At 44.8% G+C, this 18,703-nt stretch overlaps 1 protein-coding gene across 1 annotated transcript; it reads right to left on the reverse strand.

Moving 5' to 3' along the window:
- Nucleotides 1-295: 295 nt before the first annotated feature.
- Nucleotides 296-17,013, reverse strand: SNCG (synuclein gamma). The gene is made up of 5 exons (XM_086467305.1): nucleotides 16,893-17,013; nucleotides 11,896-11,937; nucleotides 10,896-11,023; nucleotides 1,508-1,594; nucleotides 296-316 (listed from the first exon to the last, which is right to left on the reverse strand). The coding sequence occupies exons 1-5, from the start codon at nucleotides 17,011-17,013 to the stop codon at nucleotides 296-298; spliced, it is 399 nt and encodes a 132-aa protein (XP_086323431.1).
- Between the last annotated feature and the right edge of the window lie 1,690 nt (nucleotides 17,014-18,703).

The raw sequence follows: 18,703 nt of genomic DNA on the forward strand, positions 1-18,703 counted from the left end.
AGATGCAAGACGCAGATCAGTGAGTCCGACAAAAACATACAAAGCGAGCGGGTCAGGAAGCCATGACGGAGGTTGGGGGGGGAGACACACACCCCAGTACACACCTGCACTTCACTTACAATTAGAGGAGTCTGGCTTACATATATTGTACCATTGGTTTATGAGGCAAGTGAAAGACTACAGAGCTGAATGCTGATAGTCTATGGAGAGCAGGATTTTCCTGTTGTAGTGTCAGCTAATATTTCCATGTATGCTCTTGGAATGCTCTCTTTTGAGCTAGAAGTCCCTAAGTTGATTAATTGCCTTCATTTTCATCCTATGAGAGAATGCAGACAAGAAAACAGTTAACTATTTCCAGTGGAAAACATACATAAATAAAATTAGGCGAAAAATCAATGCTGGTAGTCACCATACAAAACCCCATAAACAGCTACAAAACAATGAGGACTGTATGTGGTGCAGAAAATAAATGAATTGCCCATTCCTTCTGGGAACCAGACACAGTCCTGCTGCAATAGACCTCTGGGGAAAACGAGGGTGTGATTTCACATGCGGTGGAAGTTGAGCTAATACAGGGCTGGGCTGCCACTGGCAGGAGTGTCCTGCTTTCTGCTGCCGGGTCCGCCTCATGCCCAACATGCAGCCTGATGTTAGCACTTGTGCAGCCATGAAGTCAGTCAGGTTAGCGGGGCTCATTTTTGGGACTGGCACGAGGGCAATGGCTAGTGGAGGTTGGTCGGTGCAAGCTGAGACTTTTGGGAGCTTCAGGCACTGTGAAAACAGTCTGAGCTTCAGAGAAGCTGAAAACTGGGGAGTTTGGGTGCATGCAGTACTGTGGTGCATGTGGAGTGGGCAGCCAAAGGCCTTAGGACAAAAATTGTAAAGGAAATAATACGTGAGAAGCATTTGTCCCTTTAAAGCATTCATGTTGGACAATAAGAGGTTGTCCTCCCTTGTTCAAGAGCTGAAATTGCCCCAGAGACTGACATTTGACCCAGGGCTTCAAAAGACATTGCAGGTAGCATAGATTAAAAAAAAATAAAAGAACTAATTTAAATATAGAAAAATCCGTAGAAAAAAATCTTAATTTGTTATCTAAAAATCTATAGAAAAATTTAACTTGTTAACTAAAGGTCTTCTAAAGCATGTCTGTAACCAGGAAAAAGCTATTCCATGTGATGATAAAACCATAGAAAAGCATTAACTATTATATGTGCATTTACATCCCAACATCAGCCCAAATCAGGCAGCAGTTTACAAACGGTCCAATCTGTCACTCATGGCAAATTCTTGGTCCCAAAAAAGGAAGTGGCAAAAGCGAGAACTGATGAGCTCAGGTTTTTGTCAAATAGCTCGTGAAAGTGGCACTACTGATGGGCTCCATATGCGGCAGATCTATAACCACAGACAGCAAAGGGGTGACCGTCCTGAGGAAACCCAGTAACCCAGAAAAAGCCCACATGCAGTCTGGATTGCCAGGGAAGTCAGGGCCGTGGCACCACCTCACCTCTCTGCCGCCGCCTGTGCTTGCCACCAGGGCCCCTTCTCCTGCCGTCTCCGGCTGCTCGGGCAGCTGCGGCGCAGCCAGGTCCTCCTGCCAAGTCACAAGCGAGAGGTTTGTCCTTACTGCGACATGCAAAGACATCGCCCTAATCTTAGACAGAGTATTTGAGCAGACTGCGCGAAATGGGTTTGAACATTACACACAGAAAAAAATTACCGGCTTTAATAGATGGCAAATATTGTTCAAAATCAATTTTTTTGTGCAGCTTGTTGGAGCAGGTATCTATGGAAAAGCAATTCAATTTCTTACAGCCTGGTTTAGGGACTCTTTCATACAGCAAATCTGTTCTTTTTCTGAAGTTTTCTTTCCTGTCACCAAGACCGGAGTTTTGACTCTTTCAATGTGAAGAAATTCAGGAGGAACACATAAAATTATCTCAAGTAAGACAGATTATGCCTAGCCTGTCCTGACATTATCTTATGTACCCTAAGCACTCATTGCATAGACTAATACTAATTTCAGATGTAGCAGTATTGTGGTGGCATTAATGTCATGCCTCAGATAAAATGTCATTATCAAAGGATAAGCTTTTCTTTGTGTTTGAAGTCCAAGCATTTTCATAAGCACTTTGGGCTCTTTTAGCTACTTGCCCACATCTTTCAGCTACCTTCCTATCCAAAGAAGAAGAGAAAAGGTGGTATTACCAGGCACTTACTTTAAACGTGATTTGACCACATGGGAAAGACGACAAAAATCTGGACCATACTGGATGTGCATAGGGGATGGACAGAAAGCAGCAATGCACCTTTGGGCAATCAGTCAGTAAGAGCAGGGGGAAGCAGAAATAGCAGGACCTTTATAGTCCAGCCCCAAATCACCAGGGAACTCCGCTAAAATGACAAAGCTTCGCTGTTCCCTTTAAGCGCACATGCCTAGCAGTATCGCTCAATTTTTACTGTCTTTTCCCACATGAAGTCAGGAAGGAACCTGAGACATGTATATTACATAAAGGGAAAATCAGTTTTGCATGGAAGGAAGATACATCATTTTAATTTTGGTATTTTGGAAACACGAAGCCACCACTTTCCTTGGTGCTGCTGTTGATGCAATGCAAATCAAATGTTGCTGTCAAACCTACTGTAAACAGAACTTTATGCTCTGTGTGTTTTGGGGACTGCACTCTTCATTTTCACACGTGTCTGTCCTTATTTTCCTGTCCAGTCACATATCATCAGTAGGAGAACACCCCTGCTGCTTTTGGAACTGAATAGGGAAAGAAGAGGTGAGGCAAAATAAAAAGGAAAAAATAGACATCTTTCACAGAGTTACACAGATATAAGGTAGATCCCATGAAAATTTAAGCTGCAAATTGGACTTGGGATCCATTTTTGGCAGGAAGGGGAGTTGAGAGATGGAAGCACCGCAACCTGGTTGTCTTGCCATAGGCTTCCTGCTCTCCATGCAAGCTACCATAAGAGATCAATCCACCAAACAAAGAAAATGGCCAAAATAGGAGCTGCAGCCCAGTACTGATGTCTGTTGCAGCTCCAGGCATTCCCTTCACCTCCCTGTCAAGAGTCAGCTTGTTTATAGAGAGCCATGCACTGGCGGTGTCTCCATATGAAAAGTAAAGTATGATTTTTGTTTTCCCTAAAATATGTGCCCTTAATTTGCACCGTGTTGTTGACTGAAATGATTCTTGCTAGTATCAGCCTGATCTGTGTTAACCCCCAGTAACCTAATGACATCAAACTGTGCACACCACACAGTCTCCAGTTCCCAGTGCAGCAGGGAGCCGAGGCTGCTGGGGAGAGGCCACCACTCTGATGGAGCCTAGCCACAGCCTTTCTGAAACAAGTGATCTCTCCTTGCAAAGCAAAGTGTGAGCAAACAGAGCTCACTACTCTGAAGTTAGGGAGGCTGATCCAGCCTCAGGATCGAGTCTGTGGCTTTAAAACACTTTACATGTGTACAGGGCCACATAAAAAGGACTACACCTTGTAACTCAACGGTGCATATTAGGTCAAAGCAGGTAAATAGCCTAAAATTGTATTTTGAAGCTTTACAGGCAGTTTTTTGGACTGTTAGGTGGAAAGAAATCTGCAATGCAGGCCAATGACAAGAGCTGCAACAGCAGGCGCTTCGTAGGTTTTTTGCAGGTGGGGTTACCAGCTCCTATGAAATCGTAAAGGTGAATTAAAGGTGACTGCCTAAGGCACTGAGCTGCGCTGGGAAAACGAGGGGACAGCTCCTAGGAACACAAGGACAAGCGCGGTACACCCCATCTTTCTACAAGGCTTAAGCCTACTCTTTGTGAAATGTTCTTATCTGATTCGTGTTCGTCTTTGTTCCCCTGAGTTTTCCTTCCCCCACAAGGATGTTTTAGCTATTTGATGAGCAAAATTGGTAAATAGCTAACATCTTGTCTAACATGGAGAAGACAAAGCTCCAGATATCAAGGAAACATATCTACATGCCCATGACACATCTACACGCCCAGGAAACATCTACAGGATTGCTCCTTACAAGAGGAATTTGCATCAGAAAAGGGGCCTTGGCTTGTGCTCAGGGAGTAAGATTCAACTAATGCAAGGAAGATTAAGAGCGATCATCGGAGGTGTAAATGAATCCCGGGAATTTATCACAAATCACCAGAGGTGTGGGTGAATCCCGGGAACTTATCACTGTAGGACTGCCCTTCTCAGGTGGTCTGATTAATGTGTGTGATTTTTGTGTATATGAACTGATGTGTCTTGCTAGCCCGTTGGAAAAGAACATGCCTATTATGAATATGTAATTAATGCTAGACTATAAAAGAAGTTGCTTTGTTTTTCACAGTGTGCGTCCTGGTAGAGCAGAGACTCCCGGTGCACCCAGAGCTGTTTGCTTATCTCTATTTACTTAATAAATTGGAAACTTTGTTTAAAAACCTGGTTTGGGACAAAATTATTTATCACACTCTTCCTGCGGGCAAGGAGCTCAGCTCTGGAAACAGTAATGGAAAAGGGGATCCCTCCTCAAGACACTGCATCCGAGAGCGATGAGTGGGCTGAAGAATCCCTGTTCAGCTATCGTGCTGCTTATTATATCCCTTAAATCATGCTCTCTGCCAAGACTGTGCTCCAGAAGGATAGAAGTGACTCATCCATCTATTTTTAGAAAGGAAAGCAACCATGTTTCTGGAGAGTGTTTCTAAACTGTGGTGGAGGAACCAGCACAATTGCAGGATGAAGAGGTGTCAGGCTGTGTTAGGGACGTCGCCTCACAGCCTTTTTCTCACGCGCTTCCTACCCTGCCCAGAATAACAAGCACGAGGAAGGGCTGCATTCTTCAGCTGGGCGTCAGCTGGCTGGGGATTTCTGTACCTAGTCAGGAAAACAATATACAGAGGAGGACCCAGTGATGTAAGGGTCTTCACCTTGGATGAAGAGCCAGAAATTCCTGGATACAAACCCCAGCTATAATACTGACTCACAGCGTGATGCTGAGCAAGAAAGCAAGGGTGAAAATCCAGCTTCTCTGGAGGGCAGCAAGGACTTTGGCATTCCTTTCAGTGTCCATCTCCTCATTAAAAGGGATAAAAAGTTCTCAGAGAAAGGCATGTTGCAACCATGAAGTAATTAGTAACGCTCCTCCTGCTCTTAAACGGCAAGCAGATTTTTTCCCCCTCTCAGAAATTATGTATTGTGTTAGAAAAGGTACTTAAAATGAAAAAACAAACCCTACTTTAGTTTGCTATGGGCTGTTATCTTCCTTTTGTTTTGGAGGGTGGGTTTGAATCTTTTTGGCTAGAGAAGAGAGAAAAATTAAGTAGTTTAATGAAATAGTTAAGTGAAATACAAGACCTTAGAATTCATTACAGGAATACTATACAAGTTTAAAAATATTTGTTCATATATATATTTATATAGAATATATACACTATAGAAGATTTCTATATATAAAATACAACATTTCACTAGGGTTATGAAACATAGTCACATGTTTAGGTATCACTAATGAAAAGCCCAACAAATTAGGGCCTGCCATTTATAAAAATATTCCTGCACAATGTTAAGAGGTCTTAAATAGAGTGTACTATAGGCTTCTGGACTCGGATATTTTAATATGTTTTTTAAACACAGGTTTTAAAAGTCCACACATTTTGCAAAAAAAATTACAACTCGATTCTTCAGATTTCTCTATGTCACAGGTTATATGAAATTCTCTTTTTCAGCTCAACAACTGTGTTTTATGTTCCACTGGCTGAGTCCTTACATGAAATGGAATTCACATTTTTATCCATATTATGTTATAGGTCAGTGGGGTTTTTTTGCCATTCCCAAAAATTCTGAAACAATCGACGTTATCAGGATTATCTTCCTTATCTAACAGAGAAAACATGCAGAATCTAAATGTTGGATGCTGCAAGATCATTCATCAAAAACTCAACAAACTCAGTGGCAAGAAATATTTCTGGGTTTATTGGTATTATTTTAAGGCTGTAAAACCAGAGAGGCTGACTGGCAACCTAATATGATACAAATTTAACAGCCCGCAATGGGACATCAATTGCATAAGGTGGAGAAATGTTCAGCCTTCTATAGTGCTCCTGACCTTGGGCGTTGGAGCAAAAGCAATGCTACTTGGCAGTATCACCAAACCACTCCCTTGTAAACCCTCAGGCAACCTGACAGGTCCTATGGACAGGCTGTCCTGGATGGTTTCAGGCTGAAAGTGCTTGGAGTGATGCTGACAGCTCTGACTAGGAGGTCAACCTGTGATTAAAATGAGTGGACCCACTGACAGGACAGACAGATGGGCATGCAGGATTCCTGTCTTACCCTACAAATCCAGGTGAACTCTTGGGGTAGCTTTGTTTTCATCCAGCTTGCAGCCAGACTCTTTTAGGGTTTTCTGGGGCTGCTTATACAAATAATACAAATTTAATAATGTTTACATTATTATCCTACAGGATTACGGGGGCACAGCCTTTAGCCATGAAGCACACACAGAGTCTTGCAGACTTTAAGGCTTCACTAGTGCTACTAACTCAGCTATTCCGCATGTGAAAAATGTACGTCTGGAGGCACTAATGAGACTGAGAGGGAAGCACAAGAAATAGTGCCTGTAGGCAGAATATCCCCCTCCACGCTGCTTTTGCGGTCTTGCCTGCTCCATGGGACACTGAAGGATACCACCAGGATGCATCACTGCATCAGTGAAGTACAGTGAAGCTTGAATACAAAAGATGAAGCTTGAATATAAAGGGGAAGAGTTTTGACTATTTATTCTACTTCATTGTAAGGTCATTCAGCTGTTGACTTCCCTGCTCCTCTCCTGCTCAGCAGCTCTGCCCTTGGTGGCCTTTCAGACGCCCTGGGTGGCTCTCTCCTAGTGGCACTTGCCCTGCCCAAACTAACTTAAACAGGGAGGTCACTCATCAGTTTCTACTTTGCATACATTTGGTGCGACCGTCTTAGCGTCAGTGGCACTGCAGGGTTTAAGTGAACAGAATTAAGGCCATGAACATCAACCATTCATATTCAAAATGTGCAGTTGTTATGAAAGCGATAAGCTGTGGTATGTGTGCAGCACACGTGCGCTAGATCAAGTGCAGAGAGAAACGGTGCGATCCAGCGAACGCGCCCAGCAGTTGCACATAACTGGCAACTGCTCAAATAATTAACGCAGTGAAACAAAAAAAGACCAAACCCAATTCAAATGACAAAGCCATGAACTGACAACTAAACCATATGAAAACTGATAGAGCAAATAGATCTAAAGGGAAGATCTAGGTGGAGGGCATAGGGAAGAATCAGCTACAGGGGGAATTCTTCCAGTCCCCGAGGGACATTTTGTGAGTGTGTGTGTATGTACATGCACTTGTTCCCAAGCATATGGTGTCTCCAATGCAGCAAACTTTGTGCTGTGTCATCCAGACGAAGAATTAATCCTCTTCTAAGATAGGGATATTTATCATGCAGAGCCACAGACAAAACATGTTACTGATGGGTCTCATTCCCTTGCATGTTAGAAAAATTGTGGAGGATTTATAATCTTTTAACTTACGTATTTTTTAGTTAATACTTAAAAACTCCTCCAAACCAGTCAATGCTTTCTTGTACTCAGTTAGCAGAGACCAGGCCTGTGCCAAAGCCCTACTAGGCAATGCCAACACTAGTTGAGGTTGCTCTCATCTGGTGCTTGGCACCCCTTCATAGGCATAGAGTTACTTCAGTCCCGTTTCCTTTTGCCTGGCTCCAAGTGCACCCACAGAGGACGGCAAGGAGCAGCGGGCTGCCAGCTGCCCTACGTGTGTCCAATTTCAGTGCCTGCCATGTTCTGCGAAGGGTTGAATTCTTTCCCATGGCCAAAGTCGCCATCTGATACACCCGCAGAGCTCAACCACCCCACGGCTGCCACCCCAAGCAAAACTTAATCCAGAATCCTTAGAGATCCCCTCTCCTTGCTAGTATGTGCCTGCCACTGACCCCAGCCGGCAAATGCACAGATTAAATGTCTACAAGCTCTCCGTAGTTAATACCAGAAATGCTGAGCTAGGGGCATGCCTCATAGGGCACTCGACTCCCCAGATTCAAGTCATCCCATAGCACTGCTCAGTGCCATGCATTCATGCAGATCCCCTGGTGCTTTGAACAACCCCTCTATAAAGTCAGCAGGGAACACTGGAGATAGTTGAAAACAGAAGGAAGATGTTAGCAACTGCTTTTTGTAACTGGAAAGGAGGAGGACAGGATGGAGCAAGAACAAGTCTCAGGACTGGATGTAACAGCTCTCTCAAACTTCAGGGGCTGAAATGCTTGTGTTTCCAGGACTGCAAGACTATAACACAAGGTATTTATTTTTTAAACATCTACCTGCTATACCTCATCACTCTTCTTAGTGTAGCTCCAGTGGGTCTTTTCCATGCATTACAGTGCCACTCTTGGCAGCCTCTGGCTGTATTTCTATTAGCAAATTGTGCAGCGCAATAGGAGCAAATCTGGTGATATCCCAGCACAACACCTCTGCTCCTTTCAGGGCCCTCCCTCTGGAGCAGCTCTGACTCCATGGCGATTAACCGTCAGCAGCTGGGATGCACTCAGTGTCATTGCTATCCAAAAAGTACCTAAGAGATGCAACCGAAGTATGGTGAGTAAGGATGACAACAAGATTTGCACTCCTAATCTAAGATGAATTAAACCAGTAGAGTTGGTGACCCCTCTCTTTCATAGAAATATTTTTCCTGAATTTCTTTCTTCTGTGACTTGCCTTGCATTTCTCCTCCCATTTTGATTCTGCTGCCCACCTCTGCTATTTGGCATTACATTATGATACTGTGTCCAAAGCAGTTTCCTGGCTCCCCCATTTAGTCTGCCCTTTAGCATGTGACACTTTCCACTTCTTTATTTCTTGATCAATCCCCATTTTAACTCCAAGCAGGCAGACATCATCAGAAGATGCCAGAATGACATCTTTGACCCTCTAGAAAGCTTACAGATTTTGTGTATTGCCTGCAGTCTGAATAACCCAGAACCACTACAGGGTGAAGGAATCTCAGATTTTCTAAGGCACTACCTACACAAGGATGGAAACAGATAATGTCGATCAGTTTGAGCTCTGAAATTAACACCTGTAAGGTGTAGTGCATCAGTCTTTGAGGGGGGGCTCTCACTGAGGGTGAAAGGGGAAGAGGATTGCTGCTGCTCAGTCCTTGCTAGAAGGGGAGACAGTTTGGTATCTGCAGGACGGATTCGTACCATCAGCAAATTCCTAGTTCTCCTGGGTCAACCACCCCACGCCCAGCCAGTCAAAAGGTAAGGGGGGGTAGTCTGGCCCCACAGAAATTGGAATGACTGTTTGCACTCCTGCAGCCTAACTGCTGTTCCCTCTGGGAATAGAGATTAATCTTATCCCAAGGGCTTAGCAGAACTTCTGTATCTGCCCTTTTCACATGCTTTCAGGAGGACATTTTGCGTCACTTGTAGCTGCTGTTCTCCTCTTTTGTTAGTCTATTCTTTCAGGATTTATATGGTGTGTAGAAGTTTTGTTTCACACCACAATGTGTTTACGTGTAGGTCAGGAAATTAATTAGCCAACTGTCTGAACAATTAAAACAATTTTGGCCAGCCTTGCTTCGCTTTGATTCTGGGTTTGGGTTAGCTGTGACTCATCTAGTTCATGTCGCTATCAGCACCTCTGACCACAGCTCTCTGAAGGGGGGAACCGCAGCCGGGCGTACCAAAGAGCTGCCAAATATTAGCCTCATGTACTGTACAAACGGTTGCTGTTTGTCACCACCCAGTGAAAGTATCTTCTCTAATGATCAACTTCGCCTGCATATAGGGAGCCATTCTGCTCCTCCACATGCCCCTTAATCCCCCCCCTTGAAGCAACCCAGTTCGTCAAATCAGGCTGGAGGACAGAAGACGCCTTGTCTGAACCTGGCTTCACTGTGCACAATTTTGGGTCACGCCGCCTGCCTTTAACAGCAGGCGCCTGGTTAGTGTCGAAACTGGCACGAGGCAGAGCGGGAGGTCCCGGCTACCCGCCGGCCCGGCTCCGCCTGACCCGCTGCTGCCCTCTGGTGCCTGCGGAGCGGGCCGGGGCCGGGGCCGGGGCCGGGGCCGGGGCCGGGGCCGGGGCCGGGGCCGGGGCCGGGGCCGGGGCCGGGGCCGGGGCCGGGGCCGGGGCCGGGGCCGGGGCCGGGGCCGGGGCCGGGGCCGGGGCCGGGGCCTGGCGTTGCACGGGCCGCGGCCCGGCGGGAGGGCAGTCGCTGAGCTTCCGCTCCTGCACAGCCCGCACACCCCGGGGGGCCGGGGCCTGGCGTTGCACGGGCCGCGGCCCGGCGGGAGGGCAGTCGCTGAGCTTCCGCTCCTGCACAGCCCGCACACCCCGGAGCTCCAACTCCGGCCGGGTTCCCGCCGCGGCCTGGCTGCATTTCTAGCCAAGGCCGAGGGAAAAATGCTTTTCTACATTCATAAGAAGAGGGGGAGATGGACTCCTGCCACTGACGGGGCAAGAGGCAATTTAACACGTCCATTTGAACACACGAAAACACTTGTTTTATTCCTGTGAGGGTGGTCAAACACAGGCTCAGGTTGCCCAGGGATATTGTGAGTCTCCATCTGTAGAGATACACAAAACCCAGCTGGACACGGTCCTGGGCAACCTGCTCTCATTGACCCTAAGGGGGTTGGAGTGGATGATCTCAGGTGGTCCCTTCCAAATTAAATGATTCTATGATTATATTAGGCATTACACAATGATGTTAGCATTATACAAAAGCTGGTATTGCTGAAAACCTCTCATTGACTAGGTAAAACCATCAGCTGTAAAAGTTTGCAGATATTTTGTCATCCAAAGATGACTCTTCTATCCTGCACATCACCAAAAAAACCAAACATACCTTTTTTATAACTCCTGTAGTGGCCACAATGGTCTCTGCTCCTTCTACAGTCTTGTTTGCCACTGTGTTCACACTGGCTACTACAGCTTCTCCCACCACATTGGCCTGCTCTTTGGTCTTCTCAGCAACTGGGATTTCAACAAAAGCAGAAAGTCAATGAGCTAGGCACTGCCAGAAGGCTGACAGGTTCACTGGAACAATAAAACGATTGCATTGAAATAAGAGAAGAAATTTGCCCTCGTACAGTCCTTATTTGGATTTTTAATGTGAGATCACATCCGAATTTAGATTGTGTAAGTGAGGGTTTTGTCTGACTCAAAATGCTGCACAGCGAGCAGCACTGCAGCCCGTCAATCTTTGTGGGCAACTGGAGACTGAAAAATTCACTGTAAGATACTGGGAGACAACTGTGCAAGTTAGGTATTTTGCATTACAGACTGTGTATGACCTCTCTCTGGGTACCTTCTGTTTGATTTAATACACCTGGGTAGAAAAAAGTAATAATCATTGAATTCTCCAGGGAAAGGATCTGTTCATCTCTCTCCAAGGCAATCTATATGGCTACCCTGCCTTGGAGCTTGAGATACTGAGAAGGATGCCTTAGGGTCCCTGACTCTGTGACTGGCTGACAGGAGTCTCCCAAAGACCACAGTTTTGGCTGGACAGGATCTGATGCAAGTAAATCCTCTCTGCATGCCAGGCAGCACTTTTGACATTGTGAAATGTCTAAATTGCTGTGAACCATCCAAGTCTGCCAAGTAACATTTGAGGTTTTTTTCACTTGCTCTACTGATTATTTTCTCCCATCCATGTGCTCTGCAAATACCAGACCCTGAACCATCCATCGCTCCTGGCGAGCATCTTCCATTCATCAAATGGAAGGTCACACAGATCAGTGGTGCACCACAGAGACCTTCCATTTGGCAGGAGCGACGGCCTTATCAAGAGGTCCAGCAAGACATCACAGATTTCCACATCTCTCTCGGGACAGTGCTCTTACCTGAGGTCACACTTTGCACTACGCCTTCCTTGGTTTTGGTACCTGTGAAAGGAAACACACGGTCCATCAGTGCTACTTGGTTTCTGAACATGAATGGCTTTCTGTTCTTACAAGGTGCAGTGGGGAGCTGTGGTACTGCCAGCACCTTCTGCTAAGACACAAGCCATTTGTAGAGCCAGCAGAAGGGACCAGCTTCCTTCCGCAATAATGTCAATGAGTACCTTTGTGTCGGGAGTTGGATAACTTCAACCACAAATTGTCTGGAGATGCCTAGACCTGAAAATTCTTGATTATACCATGCTGAAGTATGAAAAATTGTCCCTGGAATATTTCCAAAATGAAAAGAACAGTCGAGTGGAGGTAAGTCAATGTTAAGCTAATTGTAAAAATCAATGTATATTAAGTCACCTGGTAAAATCTCACTACTTTAGTCTTTCAAGACAATGAGTCGCATCCATGACTCTCTCCTGCCTTTCAGCAGGATACTTGGCTGCAGTGGTCATTTAAAGCTTCATTCTCCACCTCTAATAAAGACTCTGGAGAAACTTGAGGCTGAATTGACAGAACAACCATGCACCTACTACATACCTGCTTATTAGATTCTCATTTCGATGCCTCAGCCCTGGCTGTAAGTGCCTGCTTGCAGCGATACACAGAATGCAGATGTTTTTATCTCAAATTATAAAAGTACACCATATGTATTCTTACATGGTAATTTATCTCGCTGTTCTCAAGGCAGAAAAGCTAACAGGATGTGAGGGCATTCGGTTTGCAACACAAGTAGCCCTTAAGGAATAAATAATCTTACAGGCTTCAAGTGACCTGCTATATATCCCTTCTATTTGTGTACTGCAGCATGTATGTTAAATCATATGGTAGATGGGCAGGCCACACAGTAACTAGATGCTTTTTCACATTACAAACGTAAAGGATCAGATTTATCTCTGTTGGAAGTTAAACAAACACATGCTAAAAGGTTCCACTGGTCCCACTTTACTGTATTTTGTAATTTATCTGCACCTATAGAGGCTCTTTTCAAGTTTCCCATACTGATACAACAAAAGGATTTTTATGGCCAACTGTCAAAATGATAGAGAATCAGGCAGATCTTTAGCTCCAGAGGTACTGGAGCATCCATGGGTGTGGTGGGAGAAATCAGCTACAAACCACATCTCGTTCTCATTAACAGCCTGAAAAGCAAAACAGGTGTGGTGCCCTGATAACGACAGATCCAGCCCAGCTCTGTTCTGCCCGATACACCTTATGTATTATTGAACGTAATTCTCAATTGTTGATTTATTTTGGTAGTTGTAATGGTTGCCTGGGGCAGAATAAAGCTGTTCTACTACAATATCCCCTCAACATTTCACTCCACCCTCCTGAACTGCACACTGATGAAATCTTTGTACTTTATACTCGTTGCTGCTGTAAACTGCAGTTCCTAATGATGCATATGATACGTGTGCACTGCTGTAAACTGGATGTAATAGTGATGCCCATCATATACAAATGTATACAGAAGCACAGCAGTGGGCTGAGCAGGTGGAAGTCTCAAGCCATGAATGTGAGCTCCTGAACAGGCCGAATGCGCACAGTTCAATTCAGACACTGTCCTGCTTCAGTTTCCCTCCCAGTGCCATTCCAATAAAAGACTGCCACAATATTGATTTGACATAGAAGCTCTTCTCACTTCAGACACAGATGTTCAAGCTTAGCTGTTTTTTCAAAGAGCAGTTGTTAGGTAAGTAGAATACATAATTTGCTGTACTAGCCTTGCATATGTTTCAGTTTTGCAGTAAAAATGCATTAAAAATTACCAGACTTTTAATTTAAGATTAGTATCTGGGCTTGAGTCTTTTGCAGGGGGAAGGGAGTGGGTGGGTGCCATATTTTCCAATGGAAAATAATTCCAGAAAGGAGGGATACAGGCAGAAGAAAAACACCCAAATCCATTTCACGACAGAAGCAATGGCATCAGAAACTGTCATTGCTGCAGCCTGGGGAGAGCTTGCCTCATCTTCCTAACCCAGTCTCCGGACCACACCCAATGACTCAGGCTCAGCATCTATTATGTACCAGATGAAATCTGACCTTCCAGCATATACCCTTGCCAGCAACCCACATCTGTTGAATCAGAAAGCAATCACCTGATGCTCAATCTCATTTCACTCCTTAGTCCTTGCCTGCAGCTTGTGTACACAGAATTAAAAGTTCGTGCATCCTGCCTCTTCTGAGTGCTGTGAGTCATCCGTAAGAGCTTTGGTATCACAAGGGTGTGACCCAGGTGGCGGAGCACTGTGCAGGGGAAAAGGTTTACAGTAGAAAAGAATATTACAATGTGCTGTAAATCCTGCAGGAGTTCATGCTGGAGTCACTTCGTTGAAGTAGAGCTTGCTGCGTTGGGGCTTTCTGTGACACGCGTGGTCAAAGGGCATTCTGGAAGACTAGAAGTGCATTCTTTGTTGAGGCTTCCTGAATTATAGTATTAATCACTAGTAATGACCTTATACTCAACACTCTGATGCATCTTTGCATTAACTTCATTAATGAACTTCGGCATCACTTATCCCCCTATTTAAACCAAGTAAAAAAGACAGCTCATTGAATCAACTGCTGAATACACATTAATGTGCAAGGGTCCACTGCCACTTCAGTGTAACAGAGGCTGTTACGATTTGGGGAGCAGACTGTGATTTTACTAAGTGTAAAGGTGGCCCATGTGACAGGATTTCTCTCTCTCTCTCTGCACCTTTTTCTCTACCCCATACATCCAGCAAGCCACACGGTGGGTCAGGAGCACCCCATGCTCATTCCCTAACCAGCCTGGTTGTGAGCCACATTGCAGTGCTAGCACAGGAGGAAGGCATCTCCAGCCCTGGCACAGGTTGTGAGAACTGGACCTGTGTGGCTCAGAGGGGAGGGACAAGGTGGCTGCAGTGCCCTGGTAACACCATCTGCTCCAGGCAGATGCCTCTGAATGAGCATTATTTTTTTCTCCTGGGGCAGCAGCAAATGACTCACCAGACCTGGTGGTTCTGCCCAGACATCTGGAATCCTCCTCGGAGAGCAAGCAATGAGTTAACACAGACCTGAATAAAAGTCAAGGATCCACTTCATCCACCCTAGGCTTTGAGCTTTTTCCTCACTTACTATTTTCTCTAGCATCCAAAAATTCAGGTTGCATCACGTAACACTCTAGACCAAGTTGCTGGGATAGGGCTCTGCAAAGAAGGAGCAAGGAAGGAATAGTTCAGGTCTCTGATTAACCCATCACGTGGCACAGAGTGAGAAAAGGCAGCACGAACAACATGTTAATCATTCTAGTTTTAATCAACATACCTGGCCTCCATCTTCTCTGCTTATTTAAAAATCAATTCTCCGAGCTAATCAGCATCTGGCCTTTACTTTTCCTGCCTGTGAAAGACTGAGTTTTCCCTAAAAAGCTGAGCATCCTCCAGTGTGCAACAGGAACTGCACCAGCCCAAAGGCAAAGCACTCTTCAGTGCATGACAGACAGGAACTTGCAGTATGCAACAAACCAAGACAAAAAAATAAAAGGAGAAAGCATTTAGTCTTCACCTTGATTCTTATTTGATCCTCATTCAGAGATTGAGGTTTTAAGAAGGCTTTTAGAAAACTTTATTGAAAAGGTTAGAATCTCATAGGCAGACTCTGTACCTCATGGCTGTGCAAAAATGAAAACCAGGTCATGGTACAGAGATGTACAACATGACTGAACAGAGATGTGAGGAATTATGTACAAACATTCAGAATAACCCTCTCTGACATCATTCAAATCAGGAAGCAGCTGGAACAGTATCAGTGCCACAACTTGACATCTAGCTGTGATGTTTCACAGGCTGGTGTTTCAGCTACTGTGGTTAGTTTAATTGCTTACAGGGATGCTGTTTACCTTTTTTTCTTGTGAGTCAGCTTCAAATTGAAATGTGACCCGTTACATGTGTTCACTTACAGCATACCAATCGATAGCTGAGTATTTAAAATTTTGGGAGGAAGGCATTACCAGATCTGCTACACATAAAATGTGTATTTGATTTGTAATGTACAAATATATATCTGTAGCTATTGTCAATAGAGCTGTTTTAAATACAGTAGCTATGTACAGCTGTGGATGTTGCAGCACGATAGCAGGAGGAGTCTGCATGTAAACTTTCCTATTAAAAAAACCCCTCTCTCCCACATATAGCAAACAGAAAAAGCTGTGCGAGGTGCAGTAATCAGCAGCGAGGTAATCAGTCTTGGGAACATAAGACTTTATAGATTTTATAGTACCTGGAATATCTGACCATCCAGCCATATAACTGCATGCACTAGATAGTGGAGATAGAGGGTTTCGAGGGTCACCTTGAACAGGGAGGCTTCTGAAACAGCACATTAACTGTGAGAGAGGTCTCTAGGCAGGACATCAGACGTGCTGTTTTCCAGATCCTATTGCTTGGGCAAAATTAATTTGTGTGTCTCTTGCAAAGCAAGATTAATGTGTGCACAAGGAATGAAACAGATCAGTGAACAAGAGAAGGATTTCAGGATAAAACAGTATGCTTTTGGGGAAACTGATGCATCCTGCAATCCCCACTTAATGCTGCTGGCTCCTCTCGGGGAGTGTGGAAGTGAGGCGGAGAGGAGCAGTGCTCAGATGCTTGGAGAGCAAGTGACTTGCCCTGCAAACAACCAGTGAATAGCCATAACAGAAACGTTCCCCCTGGGCATCTGCTCCTTAACGTTGCATTAGTTCTGCCTCCCCTGAAGCAGTGGCTGTTCCTATGTCTAATTTACAGTTGGGGAAACTGAGGCACAGGGAGGATGTGGCATTCCAGGGTTCTGCAGCGACTCCGGGACAGAGCTGAGGATGTTATCCAGACCTCCTGCCATTCACTCCCAAGCTTTAGCCACAGCATAATTTCCCCAGGCTTTCTCAGAGACAACTTATGTGTCAGTTCATGCTCAAATGTAGATTGAAAATAGTTCTGTCTTACCTACATACATCACCCCTTCTTTAGTCTTCTCCGCAGCTTCCGTCACTCCCTGCTTGGTCTTTTCTGCAGCAGCCACCACACCTTCTTTAGCAATGGAGAAACCTTTCTTAAAGACATCCATTCCTATTGCTTGCTAGGGTATTACCTGGACGATCTCAGTGAAGGACAGCAGCAAAACACACCTCAAGACTGGCACAGCAATATGCAGCCTTACCCTCGGCAGATACTTGGTGTCTCTGCCGGTCTCTGCCTTTGCTCTTACTCCTCCGCTGGATGAAGGCAGTGTGGCAAACCTCACAGCCTTTGCCGGCTCTTATTGATGAAGTGCGCTGCAGTGTAGCCAATGCCTGTGAACAGCTGATACTGAAATATTAATGATACAGATCTGCTTGGGAAGATGTAAGAAGGGAGGGGGAGAGGAGGAGGACGACATTGGTAGGTAAGGGACTGTCTGGAAAATTTCCAGACAGATAAAGCTTTTAAAATATGCTGCAATGCTTTCACTCTAGGATGCTTTCATGTGAAGAGGGAGATTTTTTTATTTGAAGAGCCGAGTTCCTGAAAGGGCATCTCCCCGAGGTTGCAACAGGAGGCAAACACAAGCTCTCCTGGGTTCCCAGAGGGTGGAATGCGTGTAAAGCTGGCAGCACTTATAGCAAACAAACAGGGTCAAGTTTCTTGGTCTGGCAGTTACCAGAACCCAGCCTGCACAAAGTGGTAACAAGAACAATATTTCTAGTAAATACTGAGAGAAAAAAAGGCAACCAGCTAAAGCCTGATGCTCAAGTGAAGGGAGCTAGAAGTCCCACTTGCCATGTTTGTCTGAAAGCATAAATGATGGGTTTTTTTGCACATCCCATTACAATGGCTCAGTTCTGAAAAATCAGATGCCTGTTGGGGGAAATGCTGTTTCCTATTTGTTTCTCTGAGTCACTGTAGACAGGACTCTGCTCCGCCACTGCAGAGTGAGACGACATTTTACGCTGACACCATTACTCACATTAGAGGTCTGTGCTGCAGAGCACAGTGGAGCGAGAAAATCATCCAGCGGAGAGCTGATTTGGGACATCTTACAGTTTGCATAGAGGATCCATCCAGCCTCAAGTCCTCACTAGGAAAAAATACCAAAACGTGATCGTTAATCGCAGTTGGATATCCTAATGTTCTTAAAGTCAAACTCAAGCTAAATTGTTTTCTGAAGTAGATTCTGAGTGGCCCAAATCAGCTATTGTCCCTCTAGCAAACTGAAATTCAGTGCAAGCACCTGTGAAAGCAATTGGTGATGCAACAAGGTGATTATTTATATCTTTTTTTAATAGTACCATATGTGAAACTACGGAAGCCATGGAGCATCAGCCTCTGAGCATAAACCCTGACCAGCTTTGGCTGCTTTTCTCTACCAAGCAAGCAGAATATGAAGTTCAGAGATTTAACTGCATAGGAGGGTGGCACATTGTAACATCACGAAGTGTAGTGGTCCATAAGCCACTGCTGCCACAAGTTATCAGCCTGGAAGTGTCAGATGGGGAATGACTACACAGAAAAGAAAAAAGACTGAATAAAAAATGGCATATCTGTACATATATGCAGGTGTGTACACAAACATAGTTCTTACTGTGGAACTAAGAATATTTCTTTGTGTTTTGGGAGTGTTTTTTGTACTCCATATTGAAACAATCAAAAAGCTGTTGATCTGGAAAATAAAATACAGATTTCTTAATCTTTTTCTCACAGGTAAGTCTCCTTATTTATAAATGAAGAACAAATTTCCATTTGAATGTAGAAGAACCAAATCTCTGACATACTAATAA

Source organism: Leptosomus discolor, chromosome 6, assembly GCF_034619465.1.
Source record: "Leptosomus discolor isolate bLepDis1 chromosome 6, bLepDis1.hap2, whole genome shotgun sequence".
Classification (NCBI taxonomy): domain Eukaryota; kingdom Metazoa; phylum Chordata; class Aves; order Leptosomiformes; family Leptosomidae; genus Leptosomus; species Leptosomus discolor.

Coding starts and splice junctions, on each gene's coding strand:
- SNCG (XM_086467305.1), bottom strand. CDS start 17,013: ATGGATGTCTTTAAGAAAGGTTTCTCCATTGCTAAAGAAGGTGTGGTG. Junction 11,938..16,892: donor AGAAGGGGTGATGTATGTAG/GTAAGACAGAAC, acceptor TTCCTTTCACAG/GTACCAAAACCAAGGAAGGC. Junction 317..1,507: donor GCACAGGCGGCGGCAGAGAG/GTGAGGTGGTGC, acceptor ATTCTCTCATAG/GATGAAAATGAAGGCAATTA.